The 15,573-nt window shown below is 28.0% G+C and overlaps 1 protein-coding gene across 3 annotated transcripts; it reads right to left on the bottom strand.

Annotated features, from left to right (window-relative positions):
• Nucleotides 1-3,102: 3,102 nt before the first annotated feature.
• On the bottom strand, nucleotides 3,103-14,818 carry LOC147806272 (motile sperm domain-containing protein 1-like). 3 transcript variants are annotated; one of them, XM_087169089.1, is made up of 7 exons: nucleotides 14,683-14,793; nucleotides 13,614-13,666; nucleotides 12,794-12,967; nucleotides 10,676-10,757; nucleotides 8,924-9,168; nucleotides 7,916-7,981; nucleotides 3,259-3,865 (listed from the first exon to the last, which is right to left on the bottom strand). In XM_087169089.1, exons 3-7 carry the CDS (start codon nucleotides 12,933-12,935, stop codon nucleotides 3,834-3,836), a joined length of 567 nt encoding a protein of 188 aa, XP_087025215.1. In that variant the 5' UTR covers nucleotides 12,936-12,967; nucleotides 13,614-13,666; nucleotides 14,683-14,793; the 3' UTR covers nucleotides 3,259-3,833. The 3 variants fall into 3 exon arrangements, with proteins under 3 accessions (XP_087025213.1, XP_087025215.1, XP_087025214.1); XM_087169087.1 differs by lacking the exon at nucleotides 13,614-13,666 and having other exon boundaries at nucleotides 3,103-3,865; nucleotides 14,683-14,818; XM_087169088.1 differs by lacking the exons at nucleotides 13,614-13,666; nucleotides 14,683-14,793 and adding an exon at nucleotides 13,900-14,042.
• Between the last annotated feature and the right edge of the window lie 755 nt (nucleotides 14,819-15,573).

Below are 15,573 nucleotides of genomic sequence, written 5' to 3'. Positions count from 1 at the left end.
TCTCTACCAAAGGCGTTTCCTGGTCACCAGCCAAACTTGAACAACAGCTACGAAACGACTTATCGCGCTGCTTATCAAGACCCGAAACTGATTTCGGCAAGAAAAAAAGACATACAGTGCATGTATTGTAGAAGGAAAAAACAATAAAGCTAAAATACCTCTCAAGTTTTATGTATTTTGGTGGAATATAAATAATTATAGAAACTTAGCGAAATGCACACACCAAAACAATAAGTGGTTCAACCTTTTGACCGTTCACCTGAATTAACTATTTAGACCATTTTTTTTTGTAGATTGCACCGGTGCCCTCCCCCATATTTTGAAAGTCACAAATGGTCGAAAGAAGTGCATATCAATATACTTGCAACAGCACAATTGCTAAGAAAACTTCTACTGTAGATAGATTGCAGAAATAAACAAATTTTACAATAAATAAATAAAAATTTACAAATAAAAAAAATTTCGATATGGAAGAAAAAAGGGAATTTTATCGAAAAACTAGTGGGAGAACGACATATCCCCACGTATCACACCTCCACTAAAATTCTGTTTATGGGTCTGATTTCATAACTTATAGCTTGCCTTAAGTAATTAGAGTATTAATAATCTATTTTTAGAACCACTAAATAACTTGTGAACCGCTTATCGCAGTACACAAGAAAACCTTCAAGTAGTAGTATTAAATTATTCTAAAAGGTAACTACTATTTTTCAAATTTAAAGCAGTGAATTTTGATAAATCTAAAATTGCAATGAAATTTAAATCGAGTATTGACCTAAATTCTCCACATATCATGAGCATGTTTTTTTTTTTTTTTTTTTTTTAAGTTTCATTCTTATCAGATTAATAACAATATGTAAATATGATATCGGTAAGGTTCTTTAGATACTTGAAGAGTAAATCTTCAGAGGAAACAAACAGTAAAATTCTTGAACTCGGAAATCGTACACTGATCCAAAATGTTATGAATTCTAGAGGTCATAGATGAATTAATTTGAGTTATATTTTGAGTCATATAGTGAAGCAGCCAGAAACTTCTTCAGAGGGATGTTTTAAAATTGATACTTTTCATTTCTGTAAATTTTTAACACATTTTGCATGGGAATTTTTTTTAAATAAGACGCTAATCTAAAATATAATTAAATAATATCGATATACTCATATTAATAATTTTATACAGTGCACAAAAAAGGAATATCTGTATAACTTCTGATTAAGTAATCGGATTTCTATATTAAAAAACTTCATGCATAGACATTTATGAATAATCTGCGAAATAACTAGAACCGTAAAAGCTATTTCTCATTTCGGGAAAACTATTGAAATATCGATAGTTATATTACTCTCATAACCATGTAATAGTTTCTTAAGAATGTCTTTGGTGATCGATTGGCAACTGGTTTAATTAACTAAAGAAAATTTGGCTTGCACGAACCACAATAAACTAAATTCAACTTCATTGAAAAAGATGCTTTGTTTATACAATTATTTTTGCCATTTAAAACCCATACACCATGGTAATTATTTGATATTAACATTGCTAAGGTCAATGCTGTATGGATAAACTATAAAAATTTCCTTTTATTTTTCTGGGGCAAAATTTTTTAAAAAAGAAAGATCTTTTATAAAAAGGAATTTTTTTTAATCAAAAATTCTTTAATGACTTGATAGCACCTAGGAGGACAAGGCCTTTTAAACGATCTTTATTCATTCTGCTCTTCCTCGTCAGGGTGTTCCAGTTGTTCACTACAAGTGCTTGGATATCCCCATTATTGCAGTTAACCCAATCTAGTCTGGGCATGATTCAGCTTCTTCCAATCGGTTTAAAGTGAGGTTCTGCTTGTTAAAGAAGATTGGTCAATTGGGTAGATGTTCCAGGAAATTTCATGCCATTAACGATATAAAATTATTAAATAAAAAAAAATAATAATCTTTATAAAATTTATTTTTTTAGAATTCATTTTTTTAAAAAAAAAAATAAGTGCATAATTATTTTTTATTTTGGTTGCATAATTTATTTATTTGAAAAACACAATTTTTTTTTGTATTACTTATCAAATAATACTTACATTGAACCATCAAAATAAAATCGGGTATGTTTTTCTGATAGTTAGAAATCGAGTTGACATTTTTAGAGAGAAATTAGGTTTCTAAATTAATGCATTATGCATGTTTCAATGCTTACCTTCTAAAAGATGTCTAGGATTAGATGACAGTGATAAAACTTTTTTTTAGAAAAATAAGAACTGAGAAAATAAAAATTTGATAAAAAGAGCTTGATTAAAATGGCATTTTAATTGGTTACTTGCAACCTAAGAAGAATATCACCGAAATCACAGGGTTGTGCTTGGCGTGTTAAGGTTACAGCCAGGGCGTCATCTAGAAATGTCAGGGCCTCCTGGTTGCTACTTTAAACTAAATTTACATTTGTTTATTTGAAGTGTTTTTGAATTTTTATTTTGTTTATATTACAAGTCAATTATGATACATTAATAAATTTGAGCTTATATTTGCTACAAATTTTGTAAAATCATAACTCTAATAGACAATTCTTATAGAAAAACACAAAAAGGTATTATTTGTAACATCAAGGGACCCTAGGCCTGACCTCTCAGGCTTAATGATGGCACTGGTGACAGCTATTAAAGCTTTATTTATTATCACACTAAATCAACTTTTGGATCAGATTTAATTGGATACTTGCAAGCGATGTCAGGAGTCCCTGTCAAACCCGATTGGTTACTAAATTGTGGCATAAACAAATGCTACAATTTACCCACATGGGATGTTGCTGGCAGGTATTCAATTCGTGGAATATCTCTTGTTTAGTACAATTAAATAACCTTTTTTGAAATTTTTTTTCTCACTAAAATAGAAGAAAAAAAGATAAATAAACCCAAAGTAAAATGTTTTTAAGAAATAATTAAGCTAAAGGTCAAATTGATGCCATAATCTTAAGTTAAAAGTTAGCGTTAAAAGGATCCGGAGAAGCATAAAATACTTTTACCAAGGAAAAATAACAGAAAAAAAGTTTTTAAAAGCATTTTTACTATTAAATAGGATTTGAACACATGCTTCAACTTTCATTAAAAACACACAAAAGAAATCTAAAAAAGTAATTATTTTACAGCAATCTTAAAAAGACAAGGACAGTATGTACAAGATCATCTTTTTAATTACATCACACAACCAAAAAGAAAAAGACGTATGTATTAGGAATATTTATCGCAGTTGAGAATGGAGGCAATAAAGTTGGGATACAATATGAAACTTGCTTTAATTATCACAAAACAATCATTATCAGACAAAAATTATTAAATTAAAAACTGATTTGTATCAATTGAAGCCCTATATTTATCACAAAGTTTCTTTAAATAAAACACTATAACTAAAGATGTGCATAATGCAATATACATCAAATTTACAAGCCTCTTATTTACATCACACACTGACACATATACACTCACATAAAACAGGAAAATTAAAATATTCACACAATATATAAAATAGTTAGAGCATTTCATTAAATGATTTTATGTACAAGGATAAAAAATAGCCACACACATTCATCTTAGTTTCTTTTAAGAGTCCAGGAGAATACTCATCATAGGCAAATACAGGTAGGTATTATATATATATTTTCACATATTTTTATATATATATAAGTAATCATTATATATATATTTTCACTTTTTTTAAAGATAAAAATGAAGGAATTCAAAAATGATTTAACATTTAAAAGAAGCAAAATAACAGGAAATTAAATTGTAGGCACACTATACATATATATCTTTCCCTTCGAAGATTAACTTTGAATAAAATAAAAACAGCTGTCATGACTTCCACCACATGCAAACAAGAAAACCTATAAAAAGAAAATAGTTCATTACAATTTAGGCTTAATCAAGGCAAAAACAAATATTTCATACACCAAAAAAAAGAGGTACTTGGTACCATGCAGCTAGAAAACTAGTGAATCAAATGCAAAGAAATGCAGAAATTAAACTGAATTAAAAGTAGAGTTTGATGGCATAAGAGAAGTAATCTGCTATATTGCAAATCAGACACAAAAACGCACTACCTCAAAATAAATATATATTTTTTCAACAGATTCCTATTTCGTACCCCTCGAATATAGGAGGGTATCCGCAATCTGGGAAATAGGGTCCCTAGAGTGCTTCAAAGCTTGGACCCCTTAAAAATAATTTTACTTCTTGCGTATTTCAATATATCTTAAGAACTTTTTAAGTGAATCGAAATTTTTTTTACATACAATTATAAAATTCGTTTATCCAAGGATAATTCTATGAAAAAAATAACTTTCAGTAAATATTATTTTTTATTATTTTATTTAAGAATGGTTGGAAAAAAAAACATAAATTGTAAGGTATACAATTTTTTGCATCATATTAAATAATATAATTTTATATAGCAAAATACAAAATTTTAGCAAAATCGGTCGAATAGTTTTTGAGAAATTGAATTTCAAAACGTCAGATACTTAAAATTAGATTTCCTAGGAACTATTCAACCGATTTTGTATTTTGCTATATAAAATTACGCTCTTTAAAATGAGGAAAAAATTGCATACCTTACAATTCAAAATTTTTTCGACTATTCTTCAATAAAATAATTTTTACATAAATAAAATTATATTTATAAAAATTATTTTCTGCATGGAATTAGCTTCGGAAAAACGAATTTCGCAAAATTTCTTCAATTCGCAAGAAAAGTTCTCGAAACATAGCGAAATATGCAAAAAGTAAAGTTAACATTAAGGGGCTTAAACTCTGGATCACCACCTTGATCAAACTATGGGGACCATATTTCCCAGATTTCGGCTACCCAATATGTTTTAGGGGCCAGAAATAAGAATCCATTGAAAAAAAAGTTATGTTTGGCAGCTATGCTCTCCTTTATCACCAGTTTTTCGCCATTATTAAAATTTTTATAATTTGGAGGAAGAAATAGGAGGATAGAATGTGTAAAAAAGTGAAAACTTCCAAAAAACTATAATTTGTAATGGCAATTTAAGATGGCAAATCACCCTCTTTACTACTAATGCTCATGCTTTAAAGCCACTATTCTATTTCTTCAGAAGATATTTAAGAGATAAAATAAATTTCACCATCATCTAAATCAAATTTATGGCCATAAGATCATAGAGGGAGGGATATCACTAAAAATCGTAGGTGACAGATAATAGAGTCATATTCAAGAGCTTATTTTAGATAGGAATTAACAGGAATGGCAACTGGACAAATTCTCTTGTAAAGCAAATTTATTGTGACAGGGCAGCCACAGACATATAGAAAAAAAAATCTGCCCATTTTGTAAGATTAATTTTATTAATTATGATAAATAATTACAATAAATAAATTCTATTATTAATTTTTCAGTTAATAAGTTAAGTTCTTATACATAAAATAAAAAAAATTTAGGGAAAAATTCTGTACTCTAATGCATCTCAAACCTAAATTAATTCCATTTTTCCTGTTTAATATAACTCCATGACTCATTGTTATTTTCTTTGTTCTATAGCCACCCTGTGGGAGCTATTAAGCAAATTACAAATCTTATGTAACAACATAATTTTCCAGAATAAAGAAATTTTTTTCCTGGTCTCAAACACACGAGTATCTCACAATATGAAAAATAGACTCAAAACAACTACGCAAAAAAAAAAAACAAATTTAATAGGTAATACTTTCACTTTTTTAACTTGTAATAAAAGTAAAAAGTGAGCACTTTTACTACTTTTTAAATTTAGTACTTTTATTACGATTTCATTATATTTTGATTTCTAGCATTTTATAACACATATGCTAATTTATTCAAGAATTGTGTAAAATCAAAAAAAAAAATTTTCTGAAAATTTTTTTTTTTTCCAAAAATATTTTCAAAATGATATAAAAAATTTTGATCCAAAAAGAAACTTCGAACAAAGGGAATATTTGGCTCTGAAAATTTTCTGCATTCCTATTTATAAGTACATGAATATTTCCAATATTAGTGAACTAATGTTAATTACATTAATGTATAATTAGTTCACTGATATTTGAACTAATTATAATATACAAAAAGTATAATTGCGTGTTTAAATGAGTTAATAATTTTTTCAATCAATCAATTCAAGGGTTTAATTAAATTATTAACAGTTAGCATAGTTATTAGAAAAAATTTCTTGCTACATATTATTTTATCATGTTATAATAGCTTTAGCATGTCTACATTCTAGCCTATGCAGCTCAGCATCAAAATGAACTTTAAATACAGAGGGCATCAAAAATGTTTTTTTTTAAATTTTATTTCGGTAATTGCATGCTTCAGGGATAGGAGTTATGAGAGTGAATGAAAATTGATTAAATATATTGGGAGAAATTTGCCTTCAAAGAGGCCTTTTTGATGGAACTAACCCACATTTGCATTACAAGGAGAGGAAAACCCCTGAACCTATGTGTAGTTTATCCTACATCTAAAACGATATTGGTACGTATGTACAAAGTGAATAATAAGTTCTCATACATTTACAAATTTTTATTACAGTAACCTTTTTGCATTAAGTAGCAATCATTAAATATCCTAACAATAAACATTTTTAAAAAATACTGCTTTTTACTTTCTTAATGAGCTTAAGGGTCTTTTCAAATCCATCACGTACGGCTTCCATCGGTATTTCCTGCCATATCTTCTGAATTTTTCAGATGGGTAATTTCATAATTGTAGAGATAGAAAGCATGTATGACCAAACAAAATAATCAAGTGGGTTCAGATCGAGGGAGTTGGGAGGCCATTTAATCTTCAACAAAAATTCAGCTAAATGTTCGTGCAACCACTTCTGAACCACATGTGGGATATGAGAACCATCATTTTGGAAGCTGAAATATTCCCCCAATACACACTCTGTACACTAGGAAGACAGTTTTTTTTTTTTTCCAAAACCTTAGTTTTATAAAATTGGGCATTGATTTTTGCACTCATTTTTACTAAAATACAAAAGGGAAATAGCCACCAAACCATAACAGAAGAAGTATTCTGATAAGGAGGAACATAATGCTGCCTCTCAGGGATGTTAAGAGTAGAAATTAACCATATTTTATCAACTTCAGAGATGAGATTTAGCTGTAAAACAAATAGTTTCTCATTTGAAAAGGTAAACTCATCCTCAGTCAGCCATGCAATAATTTCTTACACCCTTTGCCTTCTTTTCATCTTAGCAGAGTATGAAAGTCCGCAAATTTTAATTTTTCTATAAGCTTTGAACCCAAGGTCTTTTTCCAGAATGTTTAATATTAATCTCTCGATATTTTGTACTCAGGGTCTAGCTTTCTAGCAGATCTTTTTTTTGTTTTGCCATTTCCTCTCACCGCCCCTTTTTAGCGTCTCTTTTGTTCAAACAGACTGTGGTCTGCCAGATCTTGTTCTGTAATTGATTGAAGACAACTTATTATGCCCTCTTCATCCCTAGGATTTTCAACTTTCAAAAAATTTGTCCCATTGAATTTACCCCTTACTGTTTCTTTAAATTTCTTCATTCTACCTAGGTAAAGAAATATTTTAAGTAGAATATAAACTTGCAATACCTAATACTAAATTGCCTAAAATGAATTGGGACTAATGTAACAATTATAAAATTCTTTAGCTCACTTCAAAAGTTGCATGAGAACTTTTTGGTCATGGTTTAAAGTCAATCATATGCCAAAATTGATTTTGGTAAAATAATCCAGTTGTGAAATCAACATAACAAAAGAGGAAATTAAGCCTTTTTCTAAAAACACTAAGCACCCTGAGTTTATAAAAAAACATTTATTAAAAGGCATTCTTGAAATCTAAAATAATAGTTGAATATTATAGGAAAATTTCATATGGGTTAACAATAAGAGCATTGATGGATACAAACTGAGAACTTATTTACCTAGAATAAATGCAATAAGGTATCCTTGAAATTTCTTGACAATATCTGTATCTGAGCCATGTCTAACTGCAAAATAAATAATAAAAATTAAATTAATCGTAAAGCTGCAAAGTAAATAGGAAAGAATAGGACAATAATTACAAATGAAACCTTAGAATTATGGTATTACAAATTAGGGACAATAAAAGGGCAATATACTGTGGCATTTGGATGGTTAGATGTGAACTAAAAAAGTTTTAATCTCTACTGCAACCAAATGGTTTTCTTCAAATTCTATCCCAAATAGCATATTATAAGTATATGGATAAACATGGATTGTAAATGGATAAACATGGATTGAATCTTTAAACTTGCATTTAGAAACCTTTTTAACTTTCATTTATTGAGAACCTTAAAGCTTATATCCATTAAAGTTTTCTAAAAATTTATAAGCATCTTTAACCAAAAATGATTAGGAAGCAGATTGATGCAAAAAAAAATAAATTAAAATTGATAGAATGTTTATGATTTAAACTTTATAAAAACCTCTGTTAAAGGTGTACGAATTATAATTGGAATGCATCATAGGCATAGTGTCAGGCTGCATGTGTCCCCTCAATAATTTTTAAACATTCAGAATTTTTTAAGTTATTTCTTTAAACCCCCCCCCCAAAATTTTTTTTTTAAACAAAAAATTTTTAATTTTAGATAGTGATTATCACTTTTATTAAAGTGGTATATTGAACGATTATAACTCAACGGTTTCAATGATAGTTTATAATAGTAGTCAGCTGTTTAATTTATACACAATCTAATTTTTCTTTTTGTTATTGCTAAAAGTTTTCAATATTTTTTTAAACTTATTATTGTATAATAGCACTTAACTATTTACTTGATTAGAACTCTAAGTTTATATTCTGATTTGTTCCATGTATAAATTTTTAGGTAAAATATAACAATATATAAAATTTTAAATGTTTAAAATAACTTCCATCAATTTTGAGAAAATAAAAAAATTCTTTTACTCACTTTCTGGTACAACTGCATGCTGCCTTGAGCTATATAAACTTTTTGTTTCTGGTGACTGATGAGAAATATAATCAGCTGAATCTAGAGATAAAATTGGCTCAGTCGATTGTCCCCTCGAAGCAAACAAAATCATAGGAAGCTCCTTTTTATTGAAGCTTATCCCAGGTTTCTTACATGACATGGATATCTTAAGCTTATCCATAACACCAATACTGGAAGATGTTATCGAGTTGTGTTGGATTATTCTGAAAAGAAAGAAAGGATTATTTCTAATGAACTGTAAAATGTTCAATAATAGAATTTTTTTTTTTTTTTTTTTGAAGATTTCATACTACGCTTAAAACAGGTAACTTAAAATTTCAATTGTTGACCTTGAATTGAGGTTGGTGTGGATCATACTGCATTATTAAACAGGAAACTGGAATTTTTTCTTTTATGTTAGTAAATTACAAGAGTACAAAGCAAACTTACTTCCATACAAATTTAAATTTTGTTCCCATAATGATTTATGTTTATAGAAGAAAACTAATTTAACTAATTTCAAATGATTGATACATATTTATAACAGTACTAGCACAAATAAAATTAAAATTTTTCTAATATTAAATTAATTATAAAAGTACAGTTAAATAATTACATTCCTGGAAGCAGAATCTACTGAGTTAATTAGTAGTACAATCTTTATTAATTCAAATTTGCTTGTGATTTTCTAATGCAGCCCCTAAAAGACTACAATTGGGTTTAATCTACCATGTATAGAGCAAAATATACTTATGTCAGGTAAATAAAAATTAAGCACAAAACTAAAATCTTATACAACTCTAATTAGAATTTTATAAAATATTACTTTGGAAAAAAAATGGAATAAATCCTAATACAGTCTGAAATCAAATAAAAAAACTTTTTCCCAAAATTTGAAATTAGTCTAGGGAGAAAAAAATTTAATAATTAAAACCTTTTTAATAATCAATATCTACAGGCTACTTTTTTAGTAACATATCATAAAATTTTCGGATAGTTTAGAAAATCAATCACAATTCAAAGTTCTTAGGACAACTCTTTTTTTTTTTTTGTATCATAATTTAAAAAAAAAAAAATTATTGTAAAAAACAAACAAAAATATATCTTTTTTCTCCTTAATTTTTCCACCCTTAGGCAATATTTTAGTCGTTTCTTTTTCCTTCCGCTTCAAATCTGAGATAAAAAATAATCTGCAGACGTGATCAACTGAAGTTATGCGTTACTTATTCAAAGTATAATTTAATTAATGAAGCACAAGTTACAAAGGAAAATAACTTAACATACTAAAGAATATATATGTTGTAAATAAAAATACAAAATATAAATGATGAAATAAAAATAACATAGTTGTCGATGTATTAAATTCGAGAACAACAAATTAATGTAGGACTGAGTAAGCATTATTTAATCAGATATTTTCTATGGAAAGAAAATGGTTAAAAGTAATATAAATAACAAAAATTAAAACATGGAACTTTATCAATTACTCAGTAAAAATAAAGTTTTTAAAAATCTTTTTAACAAAACTTGCTATTTTAAGCAAATGGTAAAAAAATTTTACTGAAGTTTTTAAAAATTAAATCAACAATAGTCAGGTTTTTAAAATTTCCAAAATAAACAAATTACTACTTGAAGGTAATACAAGCTTTAAGTTTTTTCATCCACTCTGAGATGCTGTTTAATTTAAAAGATCATCATTTTACAAACATGAGAAATTGAAATTTTACTTACACCAGCACTCTATGCTGAGCTTTGATAAAACCATGGGGGACATTCAAAGAATATCTTGTGAGGTCAGAAGACTGAACCAGAACTAAAATTAAACATTAAAAACATGTGTAAAAAATTTAACAAGTTCACATTCTTTAAGTTTTGTAAAGCATACATGAGCAATGTGCTTACTAAAAATATTAACTCACATTCATTCAGTATTACTCACACCATTCATTGATCAACACTTTTTGATTGATCAAATGTCAATTATTAACTGCAATATAAAAATTCTGAATTTTCGATATTTTCATAACAAATTATTTCAGTTTAAATCAGTTAGAAACTGAAAAAAGTTATAGATATATGACTATTTTAAAATTAAATTTTCAAAATTATTCAACCGATTAAGCTCAAATTTTGTATTTTGCAATGTTAATTATTATACTTCAAAATTATGTAAAAAGTTAAATACCTTACATAAAATTTTTTCTTGACTATCATTAAATAAAATAATAAATATTTAATGATTTTTTTGTATGGAATTATCTTTGGATAAACAAATTTTATAATTGTATGCAAAACTTTTTTCAATTCACTTAAAAAGTTCTCAAGATATGGTGAAATACGCAAAAAATAAAATTAACATTATGGGATCTTAACTTAGGATTGCTCTTTTTACCAAACTATAGGGACCACGTTTCCCAGATTGTGGCTACCCCTTATATTTTAGTGGTAAGAAATATGAATCCATTTTTTTGAAAGTATGTTTATTCTGAGATAGTACGTTTTTGTGTCTGATTTCGTAACCTGAAATATCGTCTGCTCTCATTAGTCAGCATATCTGAGGTCACCCCCTCGAAATATTAAGATTGAATGCTAAATCGTAAAGATTCGATCATTAGATCAAAAGTTATACAGGGTGTTTTTTTTGGCACTGTAAATCAAAACCTATAGAACAAAACATGTTTCTTTGCATTGAAATGATATGCACAAATTCCTTTTATTTTTTATGAGAGTATATTTATACCAAATCTATTTGTTATGCTTAAAGACTCAGTGAGTCTATTAAAATCATTTAAAAAATTTGTTGCCTTTGATGCTTCTTACTTTACTAAAACAATATTAAAAGTAGTTACAAGAAATCGCTACAAATTATTGTTGATTGTTTGGTACTACTCATTTCACTACTCTTTAAGAAAAGTAGCGTATCACACTACAAACTACAAAAAAGGTAGTTTATTTACTTATAGTGTGTTAGTTCTGACCACTGCGCCTGAGTAATGGTAGTTCTGAGTTCTAAAGAAAATTCTAATTTGTGTGTTTTAGCAGGAGAATCTTGTTAATGAACAGCTTTGGGCATCTAAAAGCTGCGAAGTTTATTCAGAAAATTTTAGTTGACTGTGCAACTCGAGTCTCTCAAATCTTAACAATTGCAAGATTATTTTTTGTTTTTGCAATCCACTATCAAAAAAGTGTAGAGTATTCTTGCTAAATTCATTCAGTGTGACTTAAATTTAAGCAGCGGCCTAGGGGAGATTCCCGTATCGTGATCTGCGACAGAAAAATCGCCAAGTCTTGGTAACTTTCGGACAGTGGCCTGTGAGAAACTAAAATATAAAAAAACACATCACACAAAAGAACCAACTCCAAACGTACAACTCGTAACCACCCCCGGGGAAGCACCTACATGCTTTTTTTTTTTTAAAAATGTGCAAGTTAAAACTATTTGGCGTCTTAGTTGCAGTTGGAGCAATAGATCACAATATGGAAATATAGCTATAATTCCTTAAAAAATTTTTTTTTTAATTCTTTTTTTAAAAAATATGCATATACAAGGGTCTGTCTAGGTTTTTCTGAGAGGTACCTATTTTGTGAAAATTTATACATAATTTGTGAAAAATTAAAAATTATATTAAAAAATCAACACAAAAATATGATAAAAATATTGATTTATCCTTTCTTAAGGAATAAAAATAAAATTTTAAGAAAAAGTATTTTGTAAAACTACCGTTTCTCCTAAAGTTGAATTTGTGAAACTACCGTTTTTCCTAAAATTGAATTTGTGAAGGTACCGCTAAACGGTAGTAAATTCGGATCGGACAGACCCCTGACATAATATATAAAACAATTACTTACTTTGGAACCTTACAGGAAACTCACATGGATTTAGTATTGTGAGTACCTGTTGATAAGAAGTTGGGTCATCAGCATAAAAAGTTATTTGCTGAGCAGGGGAAGTAAAAACTGGCAAAGTACAAATCACGGGTGCTTCAGACATGCTTTCTTAGCCAACTTCTGTCATTGGTAATACTAAACAATAAATGAAAAATTATTAAATAATTGACAAAAATAAAAATCATTTAATTTAAAATTGAGTTTAAGAAAGGACCCTATTGTTAACTTTGTTTTACTATTTATTATTTAAATTTATCAAATAACATTGTTATAACAATCTACATTGTTATGTCATGTCAAATGTTTTTAATATTTTTCCAGTAACTAACCCATAACAATTACATTGTTATTATTACAATCTACTATACTGTGTTACTTCCAACAGCTTTAATACTTTTAGAAACTGAAGCATAATGCCATTGTTGTAACTATATATCTGTTATGCCACCTCAGCTGTCTTCAATACTTTACCAGTAACTGAATTAGAACAATATCATTGTTGTTATAGCAATCTACTGTTATGTTTAGTTCAAACACATACAACTCTTCCAGAAACTAAATATTACAACTTTCCACACATGCTAATAAGAATAAAGGACAGATATGCTTAATAAAAAATAAAAAAAGAATGAAAGAAAATAATGAATTTTGAAGAATTTTTATAGAAAGGATCAATATTATATTTTTTAACGAATTGATAATAACTACTAAAAAAGGAAGGAAAAAAAACACAATAAATATCAGTGGAAACAAGAAAATATAATGAATGATAAATACAAACTTTAAATAAACGGAATGGCATATTCATGTCATTATTCTAATTAATTTTTAAGTCTGAAAAAAAAGAAGTTAAAAATATGTAAGTACGGGTAGGGGAATAAACAAAAGCAATTAAAAAGTAAATGATTTCACAAGAAAAATAAGAATTAAATGTAATATCTAATTAATTGTGAAAAACTGATAAGAAATTTTATTCCAAATGTGCTCAAAATTTTTTTAGAATAATTCTACCTGTTTACCTATAAACAATATCAGTATGTTACGTTCAAAGCCTGCTATATGCTCACCTTTACACCCAGTTTTTCCTTAACTAAATGCTTTACTATCTCCATATTTATGCATTAAAAATAATGCGTTTTACATTATTTATGTTTACAAATAAAGTACTTTGTTATGAAACAGCTGATTTCAGAAGTATCTTCCTCATCGACGAATCCCGCAGATGTTTCAGTTGCCAGGGGAAGTCGAAGCCACAAGGATAAATAAGAAACAGCCAACTTTTGACATTAGATTATAAAAAAAATCGTTTGATACAACTAGAATGTTGTATCATGGGTTCAAGTCCCGAAACTAATAATTAGCCAAATGGTTAATTTCACATATCCAAGTCTAAATTATTGACAATATATAATGTAATAACAAATTATAGATAATATATAATGAAGGACAATATATTATGTAACGCTCGGCTACAATGCTCCATTGCGACGCAAATCAACAACAACCAATGTCCCTTGCGTAGCATGACATTTCGCGACGTTATTTTGCATGTATCCTTCATTATATATGGAATTTCTGGAGCTGTATACTTAGAAATTCTGCCTGTTTCAATCTTAAGAAAATTTGTCAAGACTTTTATTGCGTAATCGAAAACAATACGAAAGTGATATTGGTTGGCTGAAAATGTTCGTGAATTAGTAGAGAATGTCTGCAAAACTGGTTTGATTGTTAGAATTCCTGATAGATTTAACAGTGTAAAGTAATTTTATATTTTGCAACGTTTTTAGTAGAAAATATAACCAAATTTGATAATTTATTTTACAAAATATTTATATGTTATTTCGACTTACTTTCAATCACAAATTATTGGACTTGCTCTGCTTCAAAAGCTGGGATGTTGATTTCAGAGGAGAAGCGGACCCGATGTCCAATTCCAGCAAGTTTACGCCGACCTTTGACCCTGTCAAAATACAATTCTCTCCCCATTCTCTTCTATGAGAGCTGAGGAGTAACACTCTTACCCTTCTCCCTATTTTTAATGGGGGGCGGCCTTGACCTTTCTTCCAAGGTTATACACTTGGCTAGTAGAGGTCACCAATTGTTACTATGGCGAAATAACATACTGAACTACACCAAAGTAGAATTTGAGTATTAATCGAAGTAATATAGAAGTGCACCTCTATATTCCATGTATTACTAATTTTGATGAGTTATTCTTATTAGCTAGTATTTTTTTTAACGATATAAACATTTGGATTTACAGTCCTACAATAATAATACCTTTCTCCTTCCCATAAATGAGTGTTTGTATTAACATTTAATACTTCGTTATCTAAAACATAAAATGACTGATTATAATACAAATTTATTTAATCAAATAATTTAACTCAGATGAAACATTTTATGCAATAAAATGTTTATTTTAATAACCTATAACATAGTTTTCTGTTCATGATAATTCTAAGTTTCAGTCAATGCTAGAATTAATACATAGTTTTAAACAATCATTGAGAAATTAAATTAAACAGCTACATTAGCTTCCATTATTTTTTTCATCGTGTTATTTCTCTTTTTGAAAAGTTATATCTGGTAAGCAAAAATACTATCTACTTCCTATCTACACATTTCATTAAATATCAGAACTAAAATTATATCTACCAATGTCAAAGTTAAAAATATTATCAAAACTATGTAAACAAGATGCTCACTCACTGATCACTTTCAATGTAAATTTTTAGATT

The sequence above is a fragment of the Parasteatoda tepidariorum genome, chromosome 8 (assembly GCF_982258835.1).
Source record: "Parasteatoda tepidariorum strain Cologne lab strain chromosome 8, Ptep-v5.0, whole genome shotgun sequence".
NCBI classification, from domain to species: domain Eukaryota; kingdom Metazoa; phylum Arthropoda; class Arachnida; order Araneae; family Theridiidae; genus Parasteatoda; species Parasteatoda tepidariorum.
This window is presented reverse-complemented; position numbering and strand designations above follow the sequence as displayed.

Excerpts from the sequence above, each read along its gene's own strand:
- LOC147806272 (XM_087169087.1), bottom strand. The coding sequence starts at position 12,935 with ATGTCTGAAGCACCCGTGATTTGTACTTTGCCAGTTTTTACTTCCCCT. Across the intron at positions 7,982-8,923 it reads GCATGCAGTTGTACCAGAAA|TTAGACATGGCTCAGATACA; the intron begins GTGAGTAAAAGA and ends TTTATTTTGCAG. Across the intron at positions 3,866-7,915 it reads CCTTATTGCATTTATTCTAG|GTTTTCTTGTTTGCATGTGG; the intron begins GTAAATAAGTTC and ends TTCTTTTTATAG.